The sequence below is a fragment of the Heloderma suspectum genome, chromosome Z (genome assembly GCF_057233095.1).
Source record: "Heloderma suspectum isolate Gila_16-S chromosome Z, 16-S_ref, whole genome shotgun sequence".
NCBI lineage: Eukaryota > Metazoa > Chordata > Lepidosauria > Squamata > Helodermatidae > Heloderma > Heloderma suspectum.
The window spans coordinates 7,043,321-7,064,097 of NC_139476.1; the positions used below are offsets into that span (position 1 = coordinate 7,043,321).

A 20,777-nucleotide genomic window follows, 5' to 3' on the forward strand; every position below is an offset into this window, starting at 1 on the left:
CTCATCAGGATATCATGGAGCACTTTGTCGAAAGCTTTGCTGAAGTCGAGGTAAATGATGTCTACAGCATTCCCACGGTCCACAAGGGAGGTTACTTGATCAAACAATGAAATCAGATTCGTCTGGCAGGACTTGTCCTTGACAAATCCATGTTGGCTTCGAGTAACCACTGCATTGTTTTCAAGGTGCTTACAGATGGATTGCTTTATCATCTGCTCCAGAATTTTCCCAGGGATTGATGTCAGACTGACTGGTCTGTAGTTCCCAGGTTCCTCCTTTTTACCCTTTTTGAAGATAGGGACAACATGAGCCCTCCTCCAGTCATCTGGCACTTCACCCGTCCTCCATGATTGCTTAAAGAGAATAGACAGTGGTTCTGAGAGTTCTTCTGCCAGTTCCTTTATGACTCTAGGATGCAGTTCATCTGGCCCTGGAGATTTGAAGTCCTTCAAAGTCATTAGGTGTTCCATGACCATATGCCTATCGATCTCAAGCTGCAATCCTGCCCCTTCAGCCTGTACTTCGCCTTTGCCAGCGGGGCCATAGACCCTCTTTTGGGAGAAGACTGAGCCAAAGTAGGAATTGAGCACCTCTGCCTTTTCTTTGTCATCTCTTATCGTTTTGCCATCCTTATTTAACAGCTGAACAACCATTTCTTTTCTCTGTCTTTTACTATGCACATAGCTGAAGAAAGCCTTTTTGTTGTTTTTAGCACCCCTCGCTAACCTCAGCTTATTCTCAGCTTTAGCCTTCCTGACACCATCCCTGCAATTCTGTGCTACCTGCCTGTACTCTTCCTTTGTTGCTTGGCCTTCTTTCCACTTCCTATATGTGTACTTTTTTGGTTTCAGGTCATCTCTAAGCTTTTTGTGAAGCCACATTGGCTTCTTCTGTTGTCTTCCACCTTTTCTTCTTGTTAGAATTGTTTGTAATTGTGCCTTGAGAATTTCCTTTTTTAAAAGCTCCCACCCATCTTGGACTCCTTTTCTCATTAGAGTCGCTTGCCATGGGACCTTACTGACCATTGTTCTGAGTTTATTAAAATCCGCTTTCCTAAAGTCCAGGGCACGCGTTTGACTACACTCGGCTTTTGCTTCCCTTAGAACCAAGAACTCAAGTACAACATGGTCGCTTTCCCCCAGAGTTCCTGTAACTGCTACTTTATCCACTAAGTCATCTCTGTTGGTTAGGATCAAGTCAAGGATAGCCGATCCTCTAGTTCCTTCCTCTACTTTCTGTAGGAGGAAGTTATCCGCCACACAAGTCAGGAATTTCCTGGAGGGGCCATGTTCACAAGTCAGCAGATAGAGGGGTAGATATTTGCATTATCTTCTATTTTTCTTGTAAGTGGTCCATATTCCAATTAGTCTCTTTTCCTCCCTTTTTCCTAATATTCCATTCCATTCCAAACTCCAAACCACCTTGGCTTTGGAGCCCCCTGTTGCTCTTTTATGCCTCTCCATCCACTTCCTTCCAAAAAGCCTGCATTTGCTCTAACCCCCTCCTCCAAACTCTCACAATCTCCCAAAAAGTCTATTTCTACCCCATTCCAAGCTGGGGTATTCTTTCTCCCCCTTAATTCCCCAGATGGGGGTTGGACATGATGGGCCTGTAGGCCCCTTCCAACCCTATGATTCCTCCATGATCAGCTACACCCACAGAGAGAGAGTGAGACAGACACACCCACACCTTGCTAGGAGTAAAAACTGCTCTTTGAAGTGCTGCACTTCTATCAAACCTCCTTTAAACACACACACACCTTACTAGAAATTAAAACTCATCTCTTTTGAGCACACACACATGATTTTCTATGCATCCCAGTGCACCTAGCTTCACTACTGACTTTAAATGCTTGATTATCTTTAAACTTCTGAGTGTTTATGTATGATTCTAATTCCCCAGAGGTATGTATGGTTCTAATTCTCCTGATGCGTGATTTTAATTCATTTTTAATTCTTTTTTTAATAAAACAAAGAATTGCTGTTTAAGGCCTGGTGGTGGTGGTGGTCTCTGTCTCTCAACTTTTGCAGATATCAGGTTTTCCTAAGCTCCTAAAGTTCAACGCCAAAAGATCTCTCTTGTGTATGTTTGGTTTATGTGTGTGCACTATGTACATTCATGTAAATTAAAGCATACTTCATAGCAGGCTTTTCTTTTGCTGACTTAAAATCACTGATCAATCCATCCTGCCACTCAACTCCAGTTCCTATCAGAGCAGGAACCGGGGTGGGGGGAAGTGGCATATTTACAACTACTTTTTCCTTATGATAAAAACTGTTGCCTAAGAATATCAAAAGGAAGAGACTACCCTATCACATTAGCAGCTCATTTTTTCTATCTCTTGAGAGCTTAATAGATCAAGCTTCTTAAAGGTTTCATAGTAGTTGCCCCAAAGGAATTAGAAGCTTAACTTACTGCAGCTTCCCACAACCTGGTGCCTTTCAGGTGTGCTGGATTGCAATTCCCATCATTCCCAACCAGCATGGACAATGGCAACTCCCAGTGACTATGCTGGCTGGAAATGATGGGAGTTGAAATCCAACACATCTGGGTGGGGCACCAGGTTGGGGAAGGATGGATGAACTACTACTTGGTTGTTGTTTTTTGAATCCTCCAAACCCCAACTCAATTTATATTTATACAATGCTTCTCATTTGGAACCAATATTAGACCTAGTTTTCCAAATCTGTAGGCCATTCCATTTAGGGATGTCAGAGAATTCCGCCACGGATCTCGGTGAGGCCGAATGCCAGTGCATTCGGCCCCCTGAAATCCATGGTGGAATGAAGCTCCCCGCCCCCCCGCCCCACGAAAGGCGCACGAAATGGAGCACTTACCTGCTGCCATTTGTACTGCTTTGCTAATAGCAGCCGCATCTGCGGCCGCCATTCGCTTCCTCATTATAGCCGTGATAGGCTACATGAATAATTACATAGCCTATCACGGCTAATGCAGGGACGCCATTTGCCTCCCTGCGGAGGCCGTGATAGGCTACGTAAGTATTTACATAGCCTATCACGGCAAAACAACAACAACAGCGAACAGCAGTATGCCTATGTACACCATGTGCTGTACATAGGCAGGAGGGTGCTGTTGCACCCGTGTCCTGCTTGTGAGTTCCTGGTCGACAGCTGGTTGGCCATTGTGTGAACAGAATGCTGGACTAGACGGACCCTTGGTCTGATCCAGCATGGCTCTTCCTATGTTCTCAGTTTCAAGTAGCCAGCCACTTCTCTTCTGGAGAGGAAGCACCTAGAGCAGGATGTCTGCACATGAACTAAACATATCAGCAAGTTCTCCTGGGAGTAGGCTATCCTTCAAATACCCTGGTGTCAGGCTCATGTGCATGTGGTTGTGTTAAAAGTTCAAAAACCAGCACTTTGAATGGAGCTTGGGAACAAAGTGGTAACCAATGCAGGCCTGGACTAATATTATCAAATCTACGAGCCCCATTTAACCAGACAACTGCAATTACGAAATGCAAGGATCTCCTACATGCAGGGACCCTTGTGTCAATTATAAGAGAGTTGGCTCATTCGTCACAGCCTTCCTTACAAGTGATCCACAAACCACCAAAATGACTAACATGGGATAATTAGGCTGTCTGCCCACATACATTGTGGGTTTTACTTGCAAGGTTGTCGTTAACACTGTGTCTTACTCATATTTGTGGTTAACCTTTAATAAAAATGTAAGAAACAATGCTCACTCATTGCCTACACATGCACAAAATGTTTTGTGGCACTAAAGGTTGTAGCTGTCTCAGCCCTGGTACCTACCCTCAGCTTTCAGAGATAAAGCCCATTCTACTGTGTTATAAACATGAGTGGGGCCTTTTCCCAGCTTCAGGGCCTTCATACACCTAATTTACATTTCCATCATCATTAGGATCATGTGTGTATGAACATGGGTGGGGGGAAGGGGGGAAGCTTACAACATGTCCTCTTTAGCCAGCTGCAACAAAAAGGTTTATCACAACACTGTGGTCCAATTGAACATTTCTGGTTGAAACTAAAGAGAAAAGATAGGAGAACAAAGCAGTAGATTATTCCTACATCAAGTGGCCCAACTCAGATTTGCTCCTACATACAAGGCTGCAATTCTAAGCACACTGACACAGGAGCAAATCCCACTGAATACAGGACTGGCTCCCAAGTAAACATGCAAGTAAACATTCAGGTGAACTAAAAAGTTTTACAAACTATGTGAAGTGGGCAAAAATAGGGGGTAGGAGCTCAGGAACAAAATTCCCTCAATGTTAAAAGCAGTAAGCATGCATTAAGAGTCATCTACAACTGTATAGTGCTTTTAACTCGTTGAGCACTTTCAGTTTACACTCTGTTGCCTCACAAATAAACTCCACCAAAATTTGCCCACAAGAGTGTTTACTGTGCTAGTGTGTACTGTACTATACACACAAATGACTGCAAGGCTATCCTTCAAATATCCTGAAGCCAGGTCCGTGTGTGTGTTAAAAGGTCAAAAACCAGCCCTTTGAATGGAGCTTGGGAACAAACTGGTAACAAATTGGTAACAGGTGCAGACCTGGACTAATATTATCAAATCTACAAGCCCCACTTAATAACCAGGCAACTGCAATTAGGGAAGTACAAGAATTTCCCAAACACAGGAATTGTAAGATTTGTGGCCTTGAACAAAATAGTCAACTTTTGTAGAGCTTTTGTTTCCTTGTAAGCAAGTTCTGCACCTAGGAAAAAGGTGCATTTTCCTGCATTGAGCATGGGGTTGGACTCAATGGCCTTGTAGGCCCCTTCCAACCCTACTATTCTATGATTCTAAACCAAATGCACAGTTACAAGATGGGGGATACATGGCTCAACAACACGACAAGCGAGAAGGATCTTGGAATTGTTGTCGATCACAAGCTGAATATGAGCCAACAATGTGATGTGGCTGCAAAAAAGGCAAATGCTACTTTGGGCTGCATTAATAGAAGCATAGCTTCCAAATCCCAGGAAGTACTAGTTCCCCTCTACTCAGCACTGGTTAGGCCTCATCTGGACTACTGTGTCCAGTTCTGGGCACCACACTTGAAGAAGGATGCAGACAAACTGGAGAGGATTCAGAGGAGGGCAACAAAGATGATCAGGGGAGTGGAAACAAAGCCCTACAAGGAGAGACTGAAAGAACTGGGCATGTTTAGCCTTGAGAAGAGAAGACTGAGGGGAAATATGATAGCGCTCTTCAAGTACTTGAAAGGTTGTCCCAGAGAGGAAGGCCAAGATCTCTTCTCCATCATCCCAGAATGCAGGACACGGAATAATGGGCTCAAGTTACAGGAAGCCACCTTCCGGATGAACATCAGGAAAAACTTCCTGACTGTTAGAGCAATATGACAATGGAACCCATGACCTAGGGAGGTAGTGGACTCTCCCACACTGGAGGCATTCAAAACGAGGCTGGAGAGCCTTCTGTCAGGGATGCTGACTTGGATTCCTGCATTGAGCAGGGAGTTGGACTCGATGGCCTTGTAGGCCCCTTCCAACCCTACTATTCTATGATTCTATTACCTGCCATAAGCAACAACCCTGACTGTTTAACTGATAGGAGAGAGAACAAGGCTCTGAGATAGTTATATAGCCTTGGGCAACCCATAGCTCAGGGATGGAAGTGGGACTTTAACAGGAAGCTCCCAGATTTCATCCACCTATCTATTCCACCAAGGTGGACTTCAGAAAACAAAGTTTCCTGAGTCATTTGGAGGTAGGCGGAAGAACAGATGGCTCACCGCGCACATTTCAACCAATTTCACCTGTCTGCTGTGGCCATCAGGAGATCAGGCACAACACATTTGTTTGTTTGCATGGTGCCACATGACGCTTGGATGCCAGAAACCAGCATCTCTCAAAACTTTCCACCTTGACACCTGCCAAATAATACCTGTGCATTGGAGAGGATTCTTGGATCTATCCTAGGACTGTAGAGCCTTACCACTGTGGAGCCCTCCATGAACCCTGAAAGCACACTCTAGAGCACAGCCACTCTCTCCTACAGCTTGCATCTGCAAGCTGAAGAAGAACAGACTTGATGGAAAACTGCCTTCAGGGACAACTCTCTGCTATTATTGATCTTCCAAATCCAGACTTCTGGATTGCCCTCAAGTTCGCCTTGGAAACTACTGCCATAGACTTGGAGAGCCACTTTTCTGAGCCACACTGGAATCCTAGGCCACTGGAGTTCAAGGGACAAGGTATGAACACCTTTATGATGATTCTAACAGACTACTTAAGAACCATACTGAATCAAACCAAAGGCTTATCAAGTCCAACATTCTGTTTAACCAGGGGCCAAGCAGCTGGCTGTGGGAAGCCCATAAGTAGGATATGAGTGCAACCGCACCCTCTTGCTCATGTTCCCCAGCAACTGGCATACAGAGGCATACTGTCTCCAATAATGGAGGTAACATATAGCCATCATGACTAGGAGCCACTGAATGTATTATCCTCCATTTTGTCTCTGGAGGACTTCTATCCTCCAGGACTGAATTAAAGGCCAGCTATGCATATGTGCCATTTAAACAGGCTTTCAGTTAAAATGATTAAGGAGACAAAAAAAGTCTCTCTAGGGGTTGTTATGCCCTAACTCATCTTTGCAAAGGGGGAGACATGCTGGAAGTGTTTGAGAAGTGACACTGAAAACATGAAAACAGTTGTCATGAATGCCAGAGGTCAACGTCAGTAAATATTTTCTGAGTCATGGAGGGGGTGGGAAATTAGAGGGGATTATTCAACCTTGCACGACTCATCTTACCCAGATAAGCAGAACTACTCACTACTGATTCATCAGAAAAACCCTTCATGTTCCTTTTCAGGAAACTAGGAGGTGGGAGGGAGAGACACTCGTTCAGTTTTACATGAAAACCAGTGGGAAGGATGCATCTGGAACGCCAAGACACCCTCCTCCCACCACCCTAATTAGGTTTGAGGGGGGGAAACACACATTTTCACATCATCCTCCCAAGCTCTTAACAACCAGCATCGTGACACTGTTAGCTCTGTCAGCTAAGCAATTATGTAAATCCAGCTGTCTGCAGTAGTCCTAGTTTATTTCCACATGTACACAGGATTTTGTGTGCAGGTGTGTGTGCACGCACGCATGCGCGGGGTTTCTAAATTTTAACAAGCCCCGAACACCACTAATAGCTTTGGTCCAATTAGTTATTTGGACCAGCAGGGGCACCTCATCATTTAGCATGGTTTAAGAAGATGTTAAGGGAAGTGGAGAACTAGAGGAATGGGGAATAATAGAGGCAGTGCGGTACAGCCGTCCAAGAGTCTCAGATGGGGAGACGCAGGTACAAATCCCCTCCCAGTAAGAAGATGTTGAGGGAAGTGGAGAACTAGTGGAATGGGGAATAATAGAGGCAGTGCGGTACAGCCATCCAAGAGTCTCAGATGGGGAGACGCAGGTACAAATCCCCTCCCAGTCATAAAATTCACAAGGTGGAGCAACCTCCCTCTCTCAGCCTAACCGACCTCACAGGCTTATTTGTGAGGGTAAGATTGGGGGAGAGGAGAGCAAAGTGAAACCATGGACACCATCCTGAGCTCCTTGGAGGAAGGCTGGGGTACAAATGCAATAAATAAATAACTGAACTCCACAACACTACCAACTCTGAAAGTACTTGGATGAAATGGACAGTAGTGGCAGAAACTGAGACAAACTAGTTCTGGCTGAGTGGAGCAAAAGCATTATAGGACACAATCATGAATCCCCAGATTTTAGGTTCGGTGGTGGGGGAGATGAACATCTAAAATGAGGGCATAGCAGACTACATTACAAGCAAAAGATACAACCATTGCCAGGTAACACACCTCTGTTTGAAATTTTGCCCCTTCAACACTGCCCAGTATTAAACATTAGTGATGGCTAGGGCTGTGTGCACTTTTAAAACACCAAGATTAAAATTCTGTGTAGAGCAAAGTTACAATATGCATAATCTTGTTTTGTATATTCCATATTTGCTATTTTGCATAACTCATTCTGGCTGATTAGACTTTAAAACTCCACCTCCAAACGACTGAAAATATTAACCCACCCTCTCTTTGACTTCAGAGCTTTTCCCATATGCTTGGCAACCCTTATGGGCTAGAAACTTGATTTCTCCCCCACCCCTGTCCCTGCTTCTCACTACTGAGAAATTCCAGCATCTGCATGTACACAGATGTACACAGCCCTCTTGATAACTCACTGGCAGAATACATACTTGGCACGCATGAAGTGTGTGGTTTAATAATCTGCTTCTTGGTTTTAACCGCTCTTGGGTTATTAGGGCTGGGAGAAACCTTCCAGTGAACATACCCTTCAAGACCCACTGCCATTCAGCAAAGGGCTGCCTGGACTGCACTAGACTCGACCATTATTCAGACTAGCATAGTTTCTAACACTGTAAACCACCAAATAAAAAAAAAAATACATCCACAAGATCACTATTACCTCTGATATGGCAGCAATGTTCTTAGTCAGGAGGATGGATAAACACTAGCACACAAATCCCACTTCACAATGAAACTAAGCTAGAAGAAACTGTACTTTTGAATAAAATGCAGAAAATCTTAACATAGGGCTGAGAGCGAGGAAACATCCCAATTGCCTAAGAAATTGACACATCCCTCCCAATCCTAAACAGGTCTAGCGCCAAGTAATCCGAAGTCAGCCCCTTGCATGGAATATTCCCCACCCCTGGCAAGCTCTGCCTGAATATAACAGAGGCAATTCCCACTTTGCTGCTTGAACAACAGCAACAAACAGAGTGGTGAAACTAAGAGACATTCTGCTGACGTCAAAGAGTCTAAGCTCTGAAACCACAACGGACCCTTCTTCCCCTTGGTGCCAAGTAGCTTCTAAGTTCTAAGCCAGTGAGGGGAGAAGAGAAAGAAAATCTACAGTTGACTACAATATAACGTTAGTAGGCTAGACACTGTGGTGTCCAAAGAGGATTAATTTTGAAAAAGCTTTGCAGATCTCTACTGCAGTGGATTGGTTTGTTCCCTCTTTTTGTAACTGTTTGGATGCAAGATGGGAAAAGCTCCTCTGCTGGGGTCAGGACAGCAAATTCAGGACAGAATGAGGTACATTACTTGCTTATATGGAACTCAGTGGCCCGGTTGGCATGTAATTATAAGCCATGATCCCAGCAGAACCCTGATTTATTGTTTATGCATGCTACTTGTATACGTAGCGTTTAGATGATCATCTAAACAAACTGCAGAATTTCCACCTGTAGTTTGCTCACTGTGACATGTGAACCAAGAACTCTGGCTTGTTTTTCTCCCAAAAGCCTGACTCATGTCATGGTTTGTTGCTGGCTTATGACTCTGGCTTGTCGGGGCGGAGACAAGCCAGAATTCCCAGTATGCATGTCATGATAAGCAAACCATAGACAAAAGGACCATTTAGGGAGCAATCGTACTGGGATAGGTGGCCGCCTCCGAACTCAGAGGTGACTACCTATCCAATGCAGGGCAGGACAAGTGTGGAGGGGATCCTCCATGCTTCAGCTGCCCTGCATTTGTGGCTAGATAGCAAATCTAGCCGTGGGAAGTTAGAGCGTGGGAAGCGGTGGCCGGATGACATGTTGGATGCGTCGTACTGGATTTCCGACTTCCCTACCCCAGCACGCCCCCAGGAATGTCCCATTTTCGCCGCTCCATGCTCCTCTTCTGTGCGCAGGGCACAGGGTCATTCCATGCTACCTACAAGACAGCATAGGAGGGGGAGAAGGTTGGGTCCAGAGCATGGTCTCCAAGGTCGGTTCCCGGATACCGACCTATCCTATCCACTGACTAGCGGCCATAGGATTGTGCCATTAGCCACTACCACATATTGCCTCGTTCACAATAAGCCGGAATTCTTTAGACTTTTGTCCAACCCGACCCATTGCCGCAGGATATGGAGATGACCATGGGCTTGATTGGCTTTCGAAGGGAACTAACCATGGAACATTCTCCTTTAGAATCAGTGTGCCTCTGAATTCTAGTTGCTGGAGGACTTACAGCAGAGGAGGTAGGTCAGAGCCATGCGCTACATGTGAACTTCCCAAAATGATCATCTAAGGTACTTGCTGTGAGAAACAGGAAGGCCGCCTAGGTGGATCATTGATCGGATCCAGCAGGGCTGGTCTTGTAGTCCTTTGCAACACCCATAAAGCCAATAAGGGCACACCACTAGACAAGTGATTGCAATCTGAATGCATAGTCTACATCACACTTGCTAGCAAATTGAAGAAAAATGGATCCTCCAATGTGTGTCAGGGGAACACACCTGTCTTACGTAAAAATAGCAGCTCCTCATACAAGGATGCCTCAGAGGAGGTGGCAGCCACAAGCTGCCAGGCCTGTGGATCAGCACCCCCTGAAAAAGCAAGCTCCCTGGCCTTCCTTAATTGCAGCAACGCCCAGTGGGGAGCTGCAAGCCTGCTGCACTCTGTGCCTTGGTCAGAACTATCATAATTAGTAAAACTGATCCAAGTTTAGTAGTTGGTTGTCACACAACAGCTGGAGCATACAATCCCCCATTGGGTATGTTTGGAATTTGCTGGCAGAGGTTGGTGGGAGTTTACACCAGTGCAGCAGGAATCTTGTGGGTCACATCCTTAGCAAGTAGGGTTAGGCTGATAAACTCTGCAACTACTGAGTTATGGCCCTTCACTGCATGCCTTATTTCAGGGGTGGGACATTGTGGCCTTCCAGATGTTGCTGGGCTGCAACTCCCATCATCCCTCACCATTGGCTATATGTTGCCTAGGGCTGATAGGAGTTGCAGTCTACCAACATCTATGCTTAGGATATATGCTTAACCTCTTAGAGATATTCTATATCATCATGTATAAATCAATATCATCATCTCTCATGCTCTTAAAAATTCTTAAATTTTTCAGTTATATTTTTCTTTAAAAGTGTGTTGTCCTAGCCTATAGTGAGTAAACCCTTTTTAAAAATGCACTGATAAAATGTTAACATACTGAAAGAAAATATTTCTCAGCACAAATCAAGCCTGGCAATAAAACACTCAGTGATGAAACAGACCTAGCAGTGCAATCCTATGCATGTCTGCTCAGAAGTGAGCCCTATACTGAGTTTAATGGAACCTACTCCCATATAAGTGTGTATGAAACTGCAGCCTAAGTAGATAAGCAATCACACTTTCGATTTCTGTGAAAGCATAAGGAGCACACATGCTGGTACACACATGCAAACACACATACACACAGAGCCAGCCATGGAGCTGCCCAAACAGGAAAGGCCACATTAACCACTGTGTGCTGCAGGCCCCATGCTCTCTGGGAGCACAGCACAGTCAAAAATAGCACACCCTCCTAAATAGGCAGGATGTTTTGGAAACCAGACCATCCACAGCCCAAGATGACACAAGGCCAAGCGTAACATTAACATGTAATGAGTTTGTCCATCTTTCCATGAAAACTACCATTCCTATCTGCTCACACCAATAGCTGAAATATGGCATAAATTACACCACTCAGTCTCACTGCATTTTATTACCCTGCCTTGTTTATGCTGCAAGGTATGAAGCACAACTGGAAAAATGCCACACACTGCAGAAATACAGTAGTCAAACAGCTCCATGCCAACTTTTTAAAAATACTCCCATTCTCTGGCAAGAATGCAATCCTCCACCCCAGCTGAGACACTGAATGTATGGTATGGCAGCTATGTGAAGCTTCACTCTCTCATGCGCACTCCATGTTATGCCTTCACAACTGTCATTTCTCAGGGGTCATTTCATCACGAAACAGTATGATTCATAAGAAAGAGGCAGCCAGGTTTGTAAGATGTTTAAAATACTATGCAGACATGCTATTACAAAAATAAAGTGAGGTGTCATCGCTGATGTGCTGCAGCATAACCAAACATGGATTATTACTGGAGAATATAAAAAGAGACAGGAATCTGCACATATGTAATATTGACAAAGGAATAAAGATTTGCAGAACACTCCTTACTTAGGTTCATGTTCTGTTCTCCTCCTCCTCCTATTTTTTTTTCCAAGCAGAGAGAAGCCCAGATCTCCCACTCAACACAACCAGAAAGCAATCCTAAGTTAGTTTTTACAAACAGGTAAAAATCACAAGTTCTTCCACACATCAAACCAAAACCATTCCAGAAGCGAGGGCCTTGACAGGGAAAGCAAAGGAAAACCTTATCACCAATCTTCTACTTCTTTAGAAGTAGAACAGAAAGACACTGTTACCTAGAGCTGAAGACCCAGAAGGAATCTAACCCTTTATATCAGTTATGTAGCGCACCCAATGACAAAGTATTAATTGTTCCACACTACAACTTTTCTGAAGGAGTATTATTAAGTCCAAATGTCAAGTGAAGGACATATGTAACACCAGGTTGGGGAGGAGGAGGAAGAGGAGGAGAGTGAACGAGAGAGAGAGAGAGAGAGAAGAGAAAAAGAGAGAAGCCTTTAATTACTCAATAATTCAACATGCTCATGAAACAGATAAGCATGCCTGTGGAACAGTACTGCAGACAGAGATTACGGGGTGTGGAAGTGTCAGAGGATGGAATAGAATGAAGGAAAGATTGTTTGGGTGTGGACAGGGAGTATCCGCAAGTAATGAGTCATCCACAACAGGAAAAGTAGGATTATTTTGAAATGGATGGCCTGGGATGTAAGGAATGTCTGAAACTAAAAAAAGTGATAGGGTGGAGAAGACTGAACAGAAAAGGTTGGCACAGTACCAAAAAGGCAACAGCACAGTGTCCTGAGCAATAGGTCAACCGAGGGAGGCCAGTGAACATTACATTCAGTGGGTCAATTGAGGATTTAGGAGCTAGAGGAACAGACTACTGGGTGCTAAAGCAAAAAGCTGGTTTGGATAGGTGCCAAATTAACCATACTGAGGAGCCCCCCTCTCCAAGAATAGTGCCTGACACAATGAACCACTGGTGTGGGGAGAACGAAGGGGCAAAAGAATAGGTGCCAAGTTTCTGGAGAAGGGAGGAGCAACATTCACTGGAAATATTTAAGCAGAGCCTGGACAGCCATCTGTCAGGGACGCTGTAGCTGCACCATGCATTGAGCCAAGGGTTGGACTAGATGACCTCCAAGGTCCCTTCCAACTCTATGATTCATGGAGAAGCAGTAACACCCATACAAAGAGACATCAAAGACAAGAAAAAGATATAATAAAGGACCTCCTAATGAGAACATAGGAAAATTATAACGTAAAAGGACCAAAGGTCCATCCAGCACCCCATTTCTCACAAGAGCTAGGCAAGATGCCTCTGGTAAGCCCACAAACAGGGCACAAAAGCAACAGTCCTCTTCCATTGTTACTCCCCGGCAATGCGTGTTCAAGAGCTAGGCTGCCTCTGAACATGGAGGTTCCATATAGCCTTCATAATAGCTGTTGCTGATAGACTTGTTTATCTACCATTAATTTTGCTCATCTCCTTTCAAAGCCATCTAAACTAGTGATGATCACCACATTTTATGGCAACAAATTATAAGAACCACCAGAAATGAGAAGGTACAGGGGATGCATAAGAAGGGGAAGGAAAGATGTACTAAGAACATGTGGGAGGAAGGAAATGAAAGAGGAAGGAATGCCATGAAAGGTAGAAAAGCAGAGACAGGTTTTTCAGGAGCTGAGATGCAGAAAAGGGGAGATTCCTTCAACAGAGAAACAGCCCTGGGTAGGTGAGCAGGATGGAAGGGAAAATCTTTACCTTGTGAAAGATTTTTCAGCAAACTGGTCAAAGGGGAGGAGGCACTATAGCAAAATTAAAACTCTGGGGATACTTTGGAGTACAAGAATGGAGACCTATTTCCAAACAGCACACAACGATGAAGAAAGTGTGGTTGGAACAGAATTTTGGTTGACCTTGGAGTATTTGGATCAGAGAGACTACTTCAGACTGGGAACCTAGGAGGAGTGTTGTGATCAGAAGATTGACACTCTGTAGAAAGGTTACATGGAGGTCAAATCAGGGCATGGAGTCACACGCTGAGTGCCTGGGACAGAGGTAGGCCTGGTGTGTCATGAAGAGGCAGAGGCACCACAAAACATTCAGTTATCCCCCCACTCCTGCTTTCCCCTTATATAACGTCCCTGCAAGGCCCTCCAGTAGGGAGCCTTAGTACACCACATCCTGATAAATAACACTACTGAATTCCCCCATTACATAGTACCACCCTGACCTCCCCCACCTTCAATTCCCACATAACCCAATTCCTCATTTGGGACCCCATAAATGATACTTTTTCACTTGCCCAATCTCCGCTATGTAACACCCCTAAATGCACCCCACACAAATAATACCAAACCGCTCCCTATCAGTCCCCCACATATAACCCTTCCCCAGTTCCCTCCCCACCAGTTCCACCTCCATAACACGCCAATAGTGCCCCCAGCTGGAATGACAGCAAATTATTCCACACTCCCCCCACATGAAACCCCCTGAATTTCTCCCCAGTGGGGTGCCAACTGCACCAGTTTCCCATACATAACATGCCACACAGCTTTCCTCCACCTGTTTTCTGACATACACCAATTGCCACCCCCATGCATCCAAATAACAACCCTATTCCTTCTTAACAGCTCCCACTCACGACACCAAATTCTTCACCACCACATAACTCCAATTTCCCCCGAATAACATCCCCCAAACTCACCAAGTCATTTCCTGCAACCTCCCACACAGCCCCACAGCTTTCTCCCAGGACAGCTCCCCATATACCTTTCCCACCCTCATAACACCTCCATCCTGAAAAATTACACCAAGTACCTCACATAGGCCCCCCAATCCCCACCAAGACACCTCTATTTCCCACCAGCCCCAACTCTCCGATTTACCCCACTCTCCAAAGGCACACCACTCAAGGGACACCAAACAGTTCCCAAGACAGCCCCCTCAAAGTATTACCTTCCTCCCTCACCACTTGCCATCAGCCCCAGTTCCCCCATATGCCACCCCCCACATGCACCCCACTCGAGGGACACCAAGCTGCTCCCCACTCGCGGGTCACCAAGCTGCTCCCCACAGCACCCCCACAGATACACCAAGCTGCTCCCCACAGCACCCCCACTCGAGGGACACCAAGCTGCTCCCCACAGCACCCCCACTCGAGGGACACCAAGCTGCTCCCCACAGCACCCCCACTCGAGGGACACCAAGCTGCTCCCCACAGCACCCCCACTCGAGGGACACCAAGCTGCTCCCCACAGCACCCCCACTCGAGGGACACCAAGCTGCTCCCCACAGCACCCCCACTCGAGGGACACCAAGCTGCTCCCCACAGCACCCCCACTCGAGGGACACCAAGCTGCTCCCCACAGCACCCCCACTCGAGGGACACCAAGCTGCTCCCCACAGCACCCCCACTCGAGGGACACCAAGCTGCTCCCCACAGCACCCCCACTCGAGGGACACCAAGCTGCTCCCCACAGCACCCCCACTCGAGGGACACCAAGCTGCTCCCCACAGCACCCCCACTCGAGGGACACCAAGCTGCTCCCCACAGCACCCCCACTCGAGGGACACCAAGCTGCTCCCCACAGCACCCCCACAGATACACCAAGCTGCTCCCCACAGCACCCCCACTCGAGGGACACCAAGCTGCTCCCCACAGCACCCCCACAGATACACCAAGCTGCTCCCCACAGCACCCCCACTCGAGGGACACCAAGCTGCTCCCCACAGCACCCCCACTCGAGGGACACCAAGCTGCTCCCCACAGCACCCCCACTCAAGGGACACCAAGCTGCTCCCCACAGCACCCCCACTCAAGGGACACCAAGCTGCTCCCCACAGCACCCCCACTCGAGGGACACCAAGCTGCTCCCCACAGCACCCCCACACATACACCCCCCATTTCCCCCCAGCCTCACATAACGCCCCCCCAACTCCCATGACAGCCAAATTTTCCACTCCCCCTTGTGGCCTCCCCCCCGATGCCCTCCCCGGTCATGCCCCCTCACCGACAGCCCCCCCCCGAATGCTAACCCCGCAGTACCAGGACCCCCCGCGCGGTCTCTCGGCCCCGTCCCGACACACACACTCACGTAGACGGGCAGGGGCCAGGGGTAGACGGCCGGCTCGGCTCCCACGGGCGACTTCAGCCGGAGCTCCAGCCTCTCGCCCATGCTGGCGGCGGAAAAGCGAGAGAGAGGCCGGAGAGAGGCGGCGGAGGAGGGAGAGAGATCAGGTCGGGGTGGCGGCGGGGGGCCAGCGGCGGCAGACCCGCACCATGCTAGACCGGTGGGGTGAGCGGGGGGGCCGGCGGCGGCTGCGGAGGACCAGCGAGCGGGCGGCCGCTCCTTCCCCTCGCGCTCCCTCGCCTCTCTATTGTCGCTCGCGCCGGGCCGGGCTTCCCGTCAGCAGCAGCAGCGCCGCCGCCATTTTGGGCCGCCCCCGCCGGCGTCAAAGAAGGGCGGGGCCGCTCGTGCGGCCGCTGCTGCTGGTGACAGCGAGGGGAAGGAGAAAAGGCGTGCGGGCGGGCAACGCCAACCAACAGCGGAGAGAGAGAAGGGAGGGAGGGAGTGAGTGAGTGTGTGTGTGAGAGAGAGAGAGGTCGATATTTTTAAACCATACGGGCTCGACGCTACTACGAAGAATGATAATTCACACAGAGAGGGACGGCGGGGGCGACGCACGCACGCACGCACGCGGAGAGGCGCATGCGCACTTCTACCTCTATTATATATAACATATTTACACCTACAGATTATAGAGTGAGTGAGAGGAGAGGAGGGGAGGGGAGCGCGTGCGGACAGGAGAGGGAAGGTGGGCGGGGCTCGTTCCCTTCGTCATCGCTGGAATACCCCACGCACCCCCCCGAAGCTTTCCCCATTGCTAAGAGCGCGAGGGAATACGCGCGCGAGAGAGCGAAGGCGCGCGCGGCGGAGCGGGCCGGGGAGCGGATGGGAGCGAGAGCGCGATTCTCCTAAATGAGGCTGGGAGAGAGGGAGGCAGGAGCGCGCCTCTCGCCAGAGCGCGCGCCGCCCTGTCCTCAGTTGCCCTCAGAGAAGGAGCGGCTGCGGCGGCTTCGCGCGCCTCGCCGCCGCCGCCGCATCCCCTCCCGCAACCCACCCCCACCCTTTCTCTCCCTGGCGCGCGCGCTCGCCTGCCCCTTCACGAGGCTTCCCTCACGGCAGACACGCTTTGCGGGGGCGTTCACACGAGGGAGTCAAGAGCCGGCCCGACTGGGGGCGGGGGAAAGGACGAGTGTGTGTTTAAAAAAAAAAGACATATCTCTGAGTAATAAAAAAATAAAAACACGCTGAAGCAGTCGCCCAATCAAGTCAGCAACCATATATAAGCCGTGTGTGTGTGTGTGGGGGGGGGTTATATTTAATGTCTCTCTGTGTGCGTATATAAAATTTATAATATATATAATTTACCTCAGGCAAAACGACTTCCAAATACACACGCATATAACTCAAGGAGCGGGGGGGATTCATCATTCTCTCCCTGTTCGTATGTACGTGTGTGTGTGTGTGTGTTTTACTTCAGGAAAAATTACGTGAAGAAAACTCCAGAGAAATTACCTCCAAGCTGTATATGCACACATAGACATAAGGGGATGGGGGGATATATGGAATTTACCTCAGGAAAAATTATCTTGGGAAAACACCTCAGGAAAAACGACTTCCAAGCTATGTATGCACACATACACATATGGGGGTGAGGGGATTCTCGTATATATATATATATGTGTGTGTGTGTGTGTGTGTGTAATTTACCTCAGGAAAATTACCTTGGGAAAACACCTCAGGAAAAACGACTTCCAAGCTATATATGCACACATACACATATGGGGATGAGGGGATTCTCATATATATATATATATATATGTGTGTGTGTGTGTGTGTAATTTACCTCAGGAAAATTACCTTGGGAAAACACCTCAGGAAAAACGACCTCTATACTATATATATATATATATATACACACACACACACACACACACACCTGACTTAAGGGGTGGAGGGATTAAAACACTACAAGACAGAAGCCCCCACAGCTAGATAGTAGACCCTCCATGTTCAGGCGCACTCTGCCTCTGACTTTGGTTGCATGGCGGACTGCATTCAAACACGGAGGTTCTTTTTTCTATCTCAAGTGCCTGGGAAAAGAATTTAATCTGCCCAACGTGTTTCGGAAATTTCCTTCCTCGGGGCCGCTTATCTTTCTTCAGATGTATCGAAAAGAATCCTTCCTATATTGGAAGGCCCTTGAATATGGCAGAAATATCTGAAGGATTCTTCTCGATACATCTGAAGAAAGATAAGCGGAACGAAATTTCCAAAAGGCATTAGACAGAATTTTTTTTTAAAAAACTTTTTTAGGCACCTGAGAACTCTTTTTCTCTTCTGTTTTATGATATCTAAGTTTACCTTCCCTTTTTGCTGTTTCCTTCCTTTTTTGTATCTATCTCCCAGCACCACCAGTATAACACAATTGTTAAAAATGGTGAAGCAATTGGATTATTTGTCCAGGCAGCCACCTCAAGGCATGCTGTTGGGTGTTTTGTTTTGTTTTTTTTAATACTTTTGAGTAATAAAACAAATGGGATGTACTTGCCTGCCCAGTCAGTCAGCCACCAAACCACTCTGTGTATATTTACCTTAGAAATATATATAGTTACTTCAGGAAAATAATTACCTCAAAAAACTATATGCACACCCCTCAGGAAAAATTACTTCAAAATATATATTACACATAAAGAGGAGCTACAAGAGAGAAGAGTTCTGGCACAGTCTACCACTGAATATGTGTTTGCCTGGTAGACTTGAGATACTTTTTTCTATCATCCCGCCACGGCTTGCGTCTTGTGGCAACTCCCTGCCCACCCATGAATCAATATATAATTAGTGTGTTTGTTTTTAATACTGAATTGGGATATGCCTGCACTATAACTTGCGTGTGTGTGTATCAGGGGTGCAGAACCTCAGACCTGGGGGGTAAATCTGGAGGTCCCCAAAAGGCCATACCCCCTTCTCCTGCCCCTCCCCTTTCTCCTAACTACCAGTCAGTTGATGGGTTCCCAGCTTTTGCAAATTTTCCTTGTTCTAACAGGTTGCAATGCCGCTCCTAAGGCTTAGTTATTGGTAGTATTAATACCAGGAACACCAGCAAATACCACATGCAGGTATTTCTGGCTTTTGGCCCCGTCTCTTTGCCTTTGTCTCCAGCCCTTTTCCTTTGTCTCCACCCTTTTTGCCTTTAGCCTCACCTAAAACTGGGGTGCAGTCAGCAAGAGTTTCTCCAAGATGGAATTCAGCCCTCTGTAGCCGTACTCTGCACCGAGCCAGGGGTTGGACTAGATGACCTCCAAGATCCCTTCCAATTCTATGAGCTGCTGGTTGAAATTAGCCTGCTGAACTCTTTGAAGGTTTTTAAGCGAGAATTAAAGACTTATTCCAGCAGGCCTCTATGTTGACTGTTACATACTGTTTTTATGCTGTGTTGTTTTTACTGCTGGATTTTTTGTTAAATTGTTTTTAACTGAATTAACAACAACAACAACAACAACAATAATAATAATATTTGTTGTTGTTGTTCAGTCGTTCAGTCGTGTCCGACTCTTCGTGACCCCATATATCTGCCAACAAAAGATAATCCCTTTGCTGAAAAAGCAGATTGTAGTCCCAAAAGCTTGAGTTGCCATAACACTGTGATCCTATACAGAAGTAAGCCCTACTGAGTTCAGTGGGGCTTATTTTCAGGTAAACAGGTATAGGATTGCAGCCAAACAACACAATCATATACAAAATGTCTACTCAGAAGTAAGAACCATTGTGTTCTATGGGACTTGCCCCCAGGAAAGTGGGTATCAGATTGCAGCCTTCATCTTTAAGGTGGCACAAGGCTCTTTTGGCTTACGCTTTCCAGTTAGCAAATGTGAAATTTCATGGCACAGCCTCACAATCGGGAGCGCATATTGCAGGGGAGGAGAGAAAGGATGCTTGGAACGTGCAGACAGATGCTCCCTGCAGCTGCTAGTACAGAACATTGCAAAGGAGGCGTCATTTAGAAGCAGTTCAGATTGTGTTGGTGTTTCTATTCAAGAAGGGTGGAAAAATCTGGCTGGTGTCTTCTGTGAAAAGGCAGTTTTAAAAAAAGTCCTTCCAGGGCATAATTTCAGATCAAGAAAGGAGTCATTTGTACATATGGAAAAAGTTATGTATTTTTTTAAAAAAAGACCAGTGTTGCACATTTAAAGCTAAAGAAAAGATCCTTGGCACTGAGAAGGTTCATTTTATTTTCACCACCAATGCAAAATTTGGCAATGCTCTTAGCATTCTGATCCAGCATTTTAAATTTCAAATGTCTTTAGGTGTTACTTTTGAATGTGCAGGGCACACATACTGCCACCCCACCCCCAATTCTCTCATGCATTTTATTTATCCTTTATTTATTGTATTTAAAATATTTATATACTTCCCTTCATTATCGAAGCACAGGGCAGTGTACAAAATGCATTAAAATAACAATTAAAATAAAATGCAAAGATAAAAAACACAACCATTTTGCTCATGATAATAGTAAATGGCTTAGTGGTTGTGGGGCATCAAAGTTGGCATCAAAGTTTAATGTTGATTACTTTTTTAACCTGCCCTCACTCCAAAGAGCTCAAGGTGGCATACATGCCCCCTCCTTTATTCTTACAACAACCCTGCAAAGTAGAGTAGGCTGAGCATGAACCTGAATATCTCAACTTCAAAGCTTCAGACAGTGGCCTTAGGCAATTCCCCCTACCTCACCTGCTCCAAAATAAAC

The 20,777-nt window shown here is 46.6% G+C and overlaps 1 protein-coding gene across 4 annotated transcripts in view; it reads right to left on the reverse strand.

Moving 5' to 3' along the window:
* DOT1L (DOT1 like histone lysine methyltransferase) overlaps window positions 1-16,417 on the reverse strand; it is an 89,466-nt gene extending 73,049 nt beyond the window's left edge. For all 4 annotated transcript variants that reach the window (XM_084826143.1, XM_084826142.1, XM_084826141.1 and 1 more), the window contains exon 1: window positions 16,058-16,417. In XM_084826143.1, coding sequence (XP_084682269.1) covers window positions 16,058-16,138 — 81 coding nt within the window. In that variant the 5' untranslated portion in view covers window positions 16,139-16,417. The remainder of the gene's footprint in view (window positions 1-16,057) is intronic.
* Between the last annotated feature and the right edge of the window lie 4,360 nt (window positions 16,418-20,777).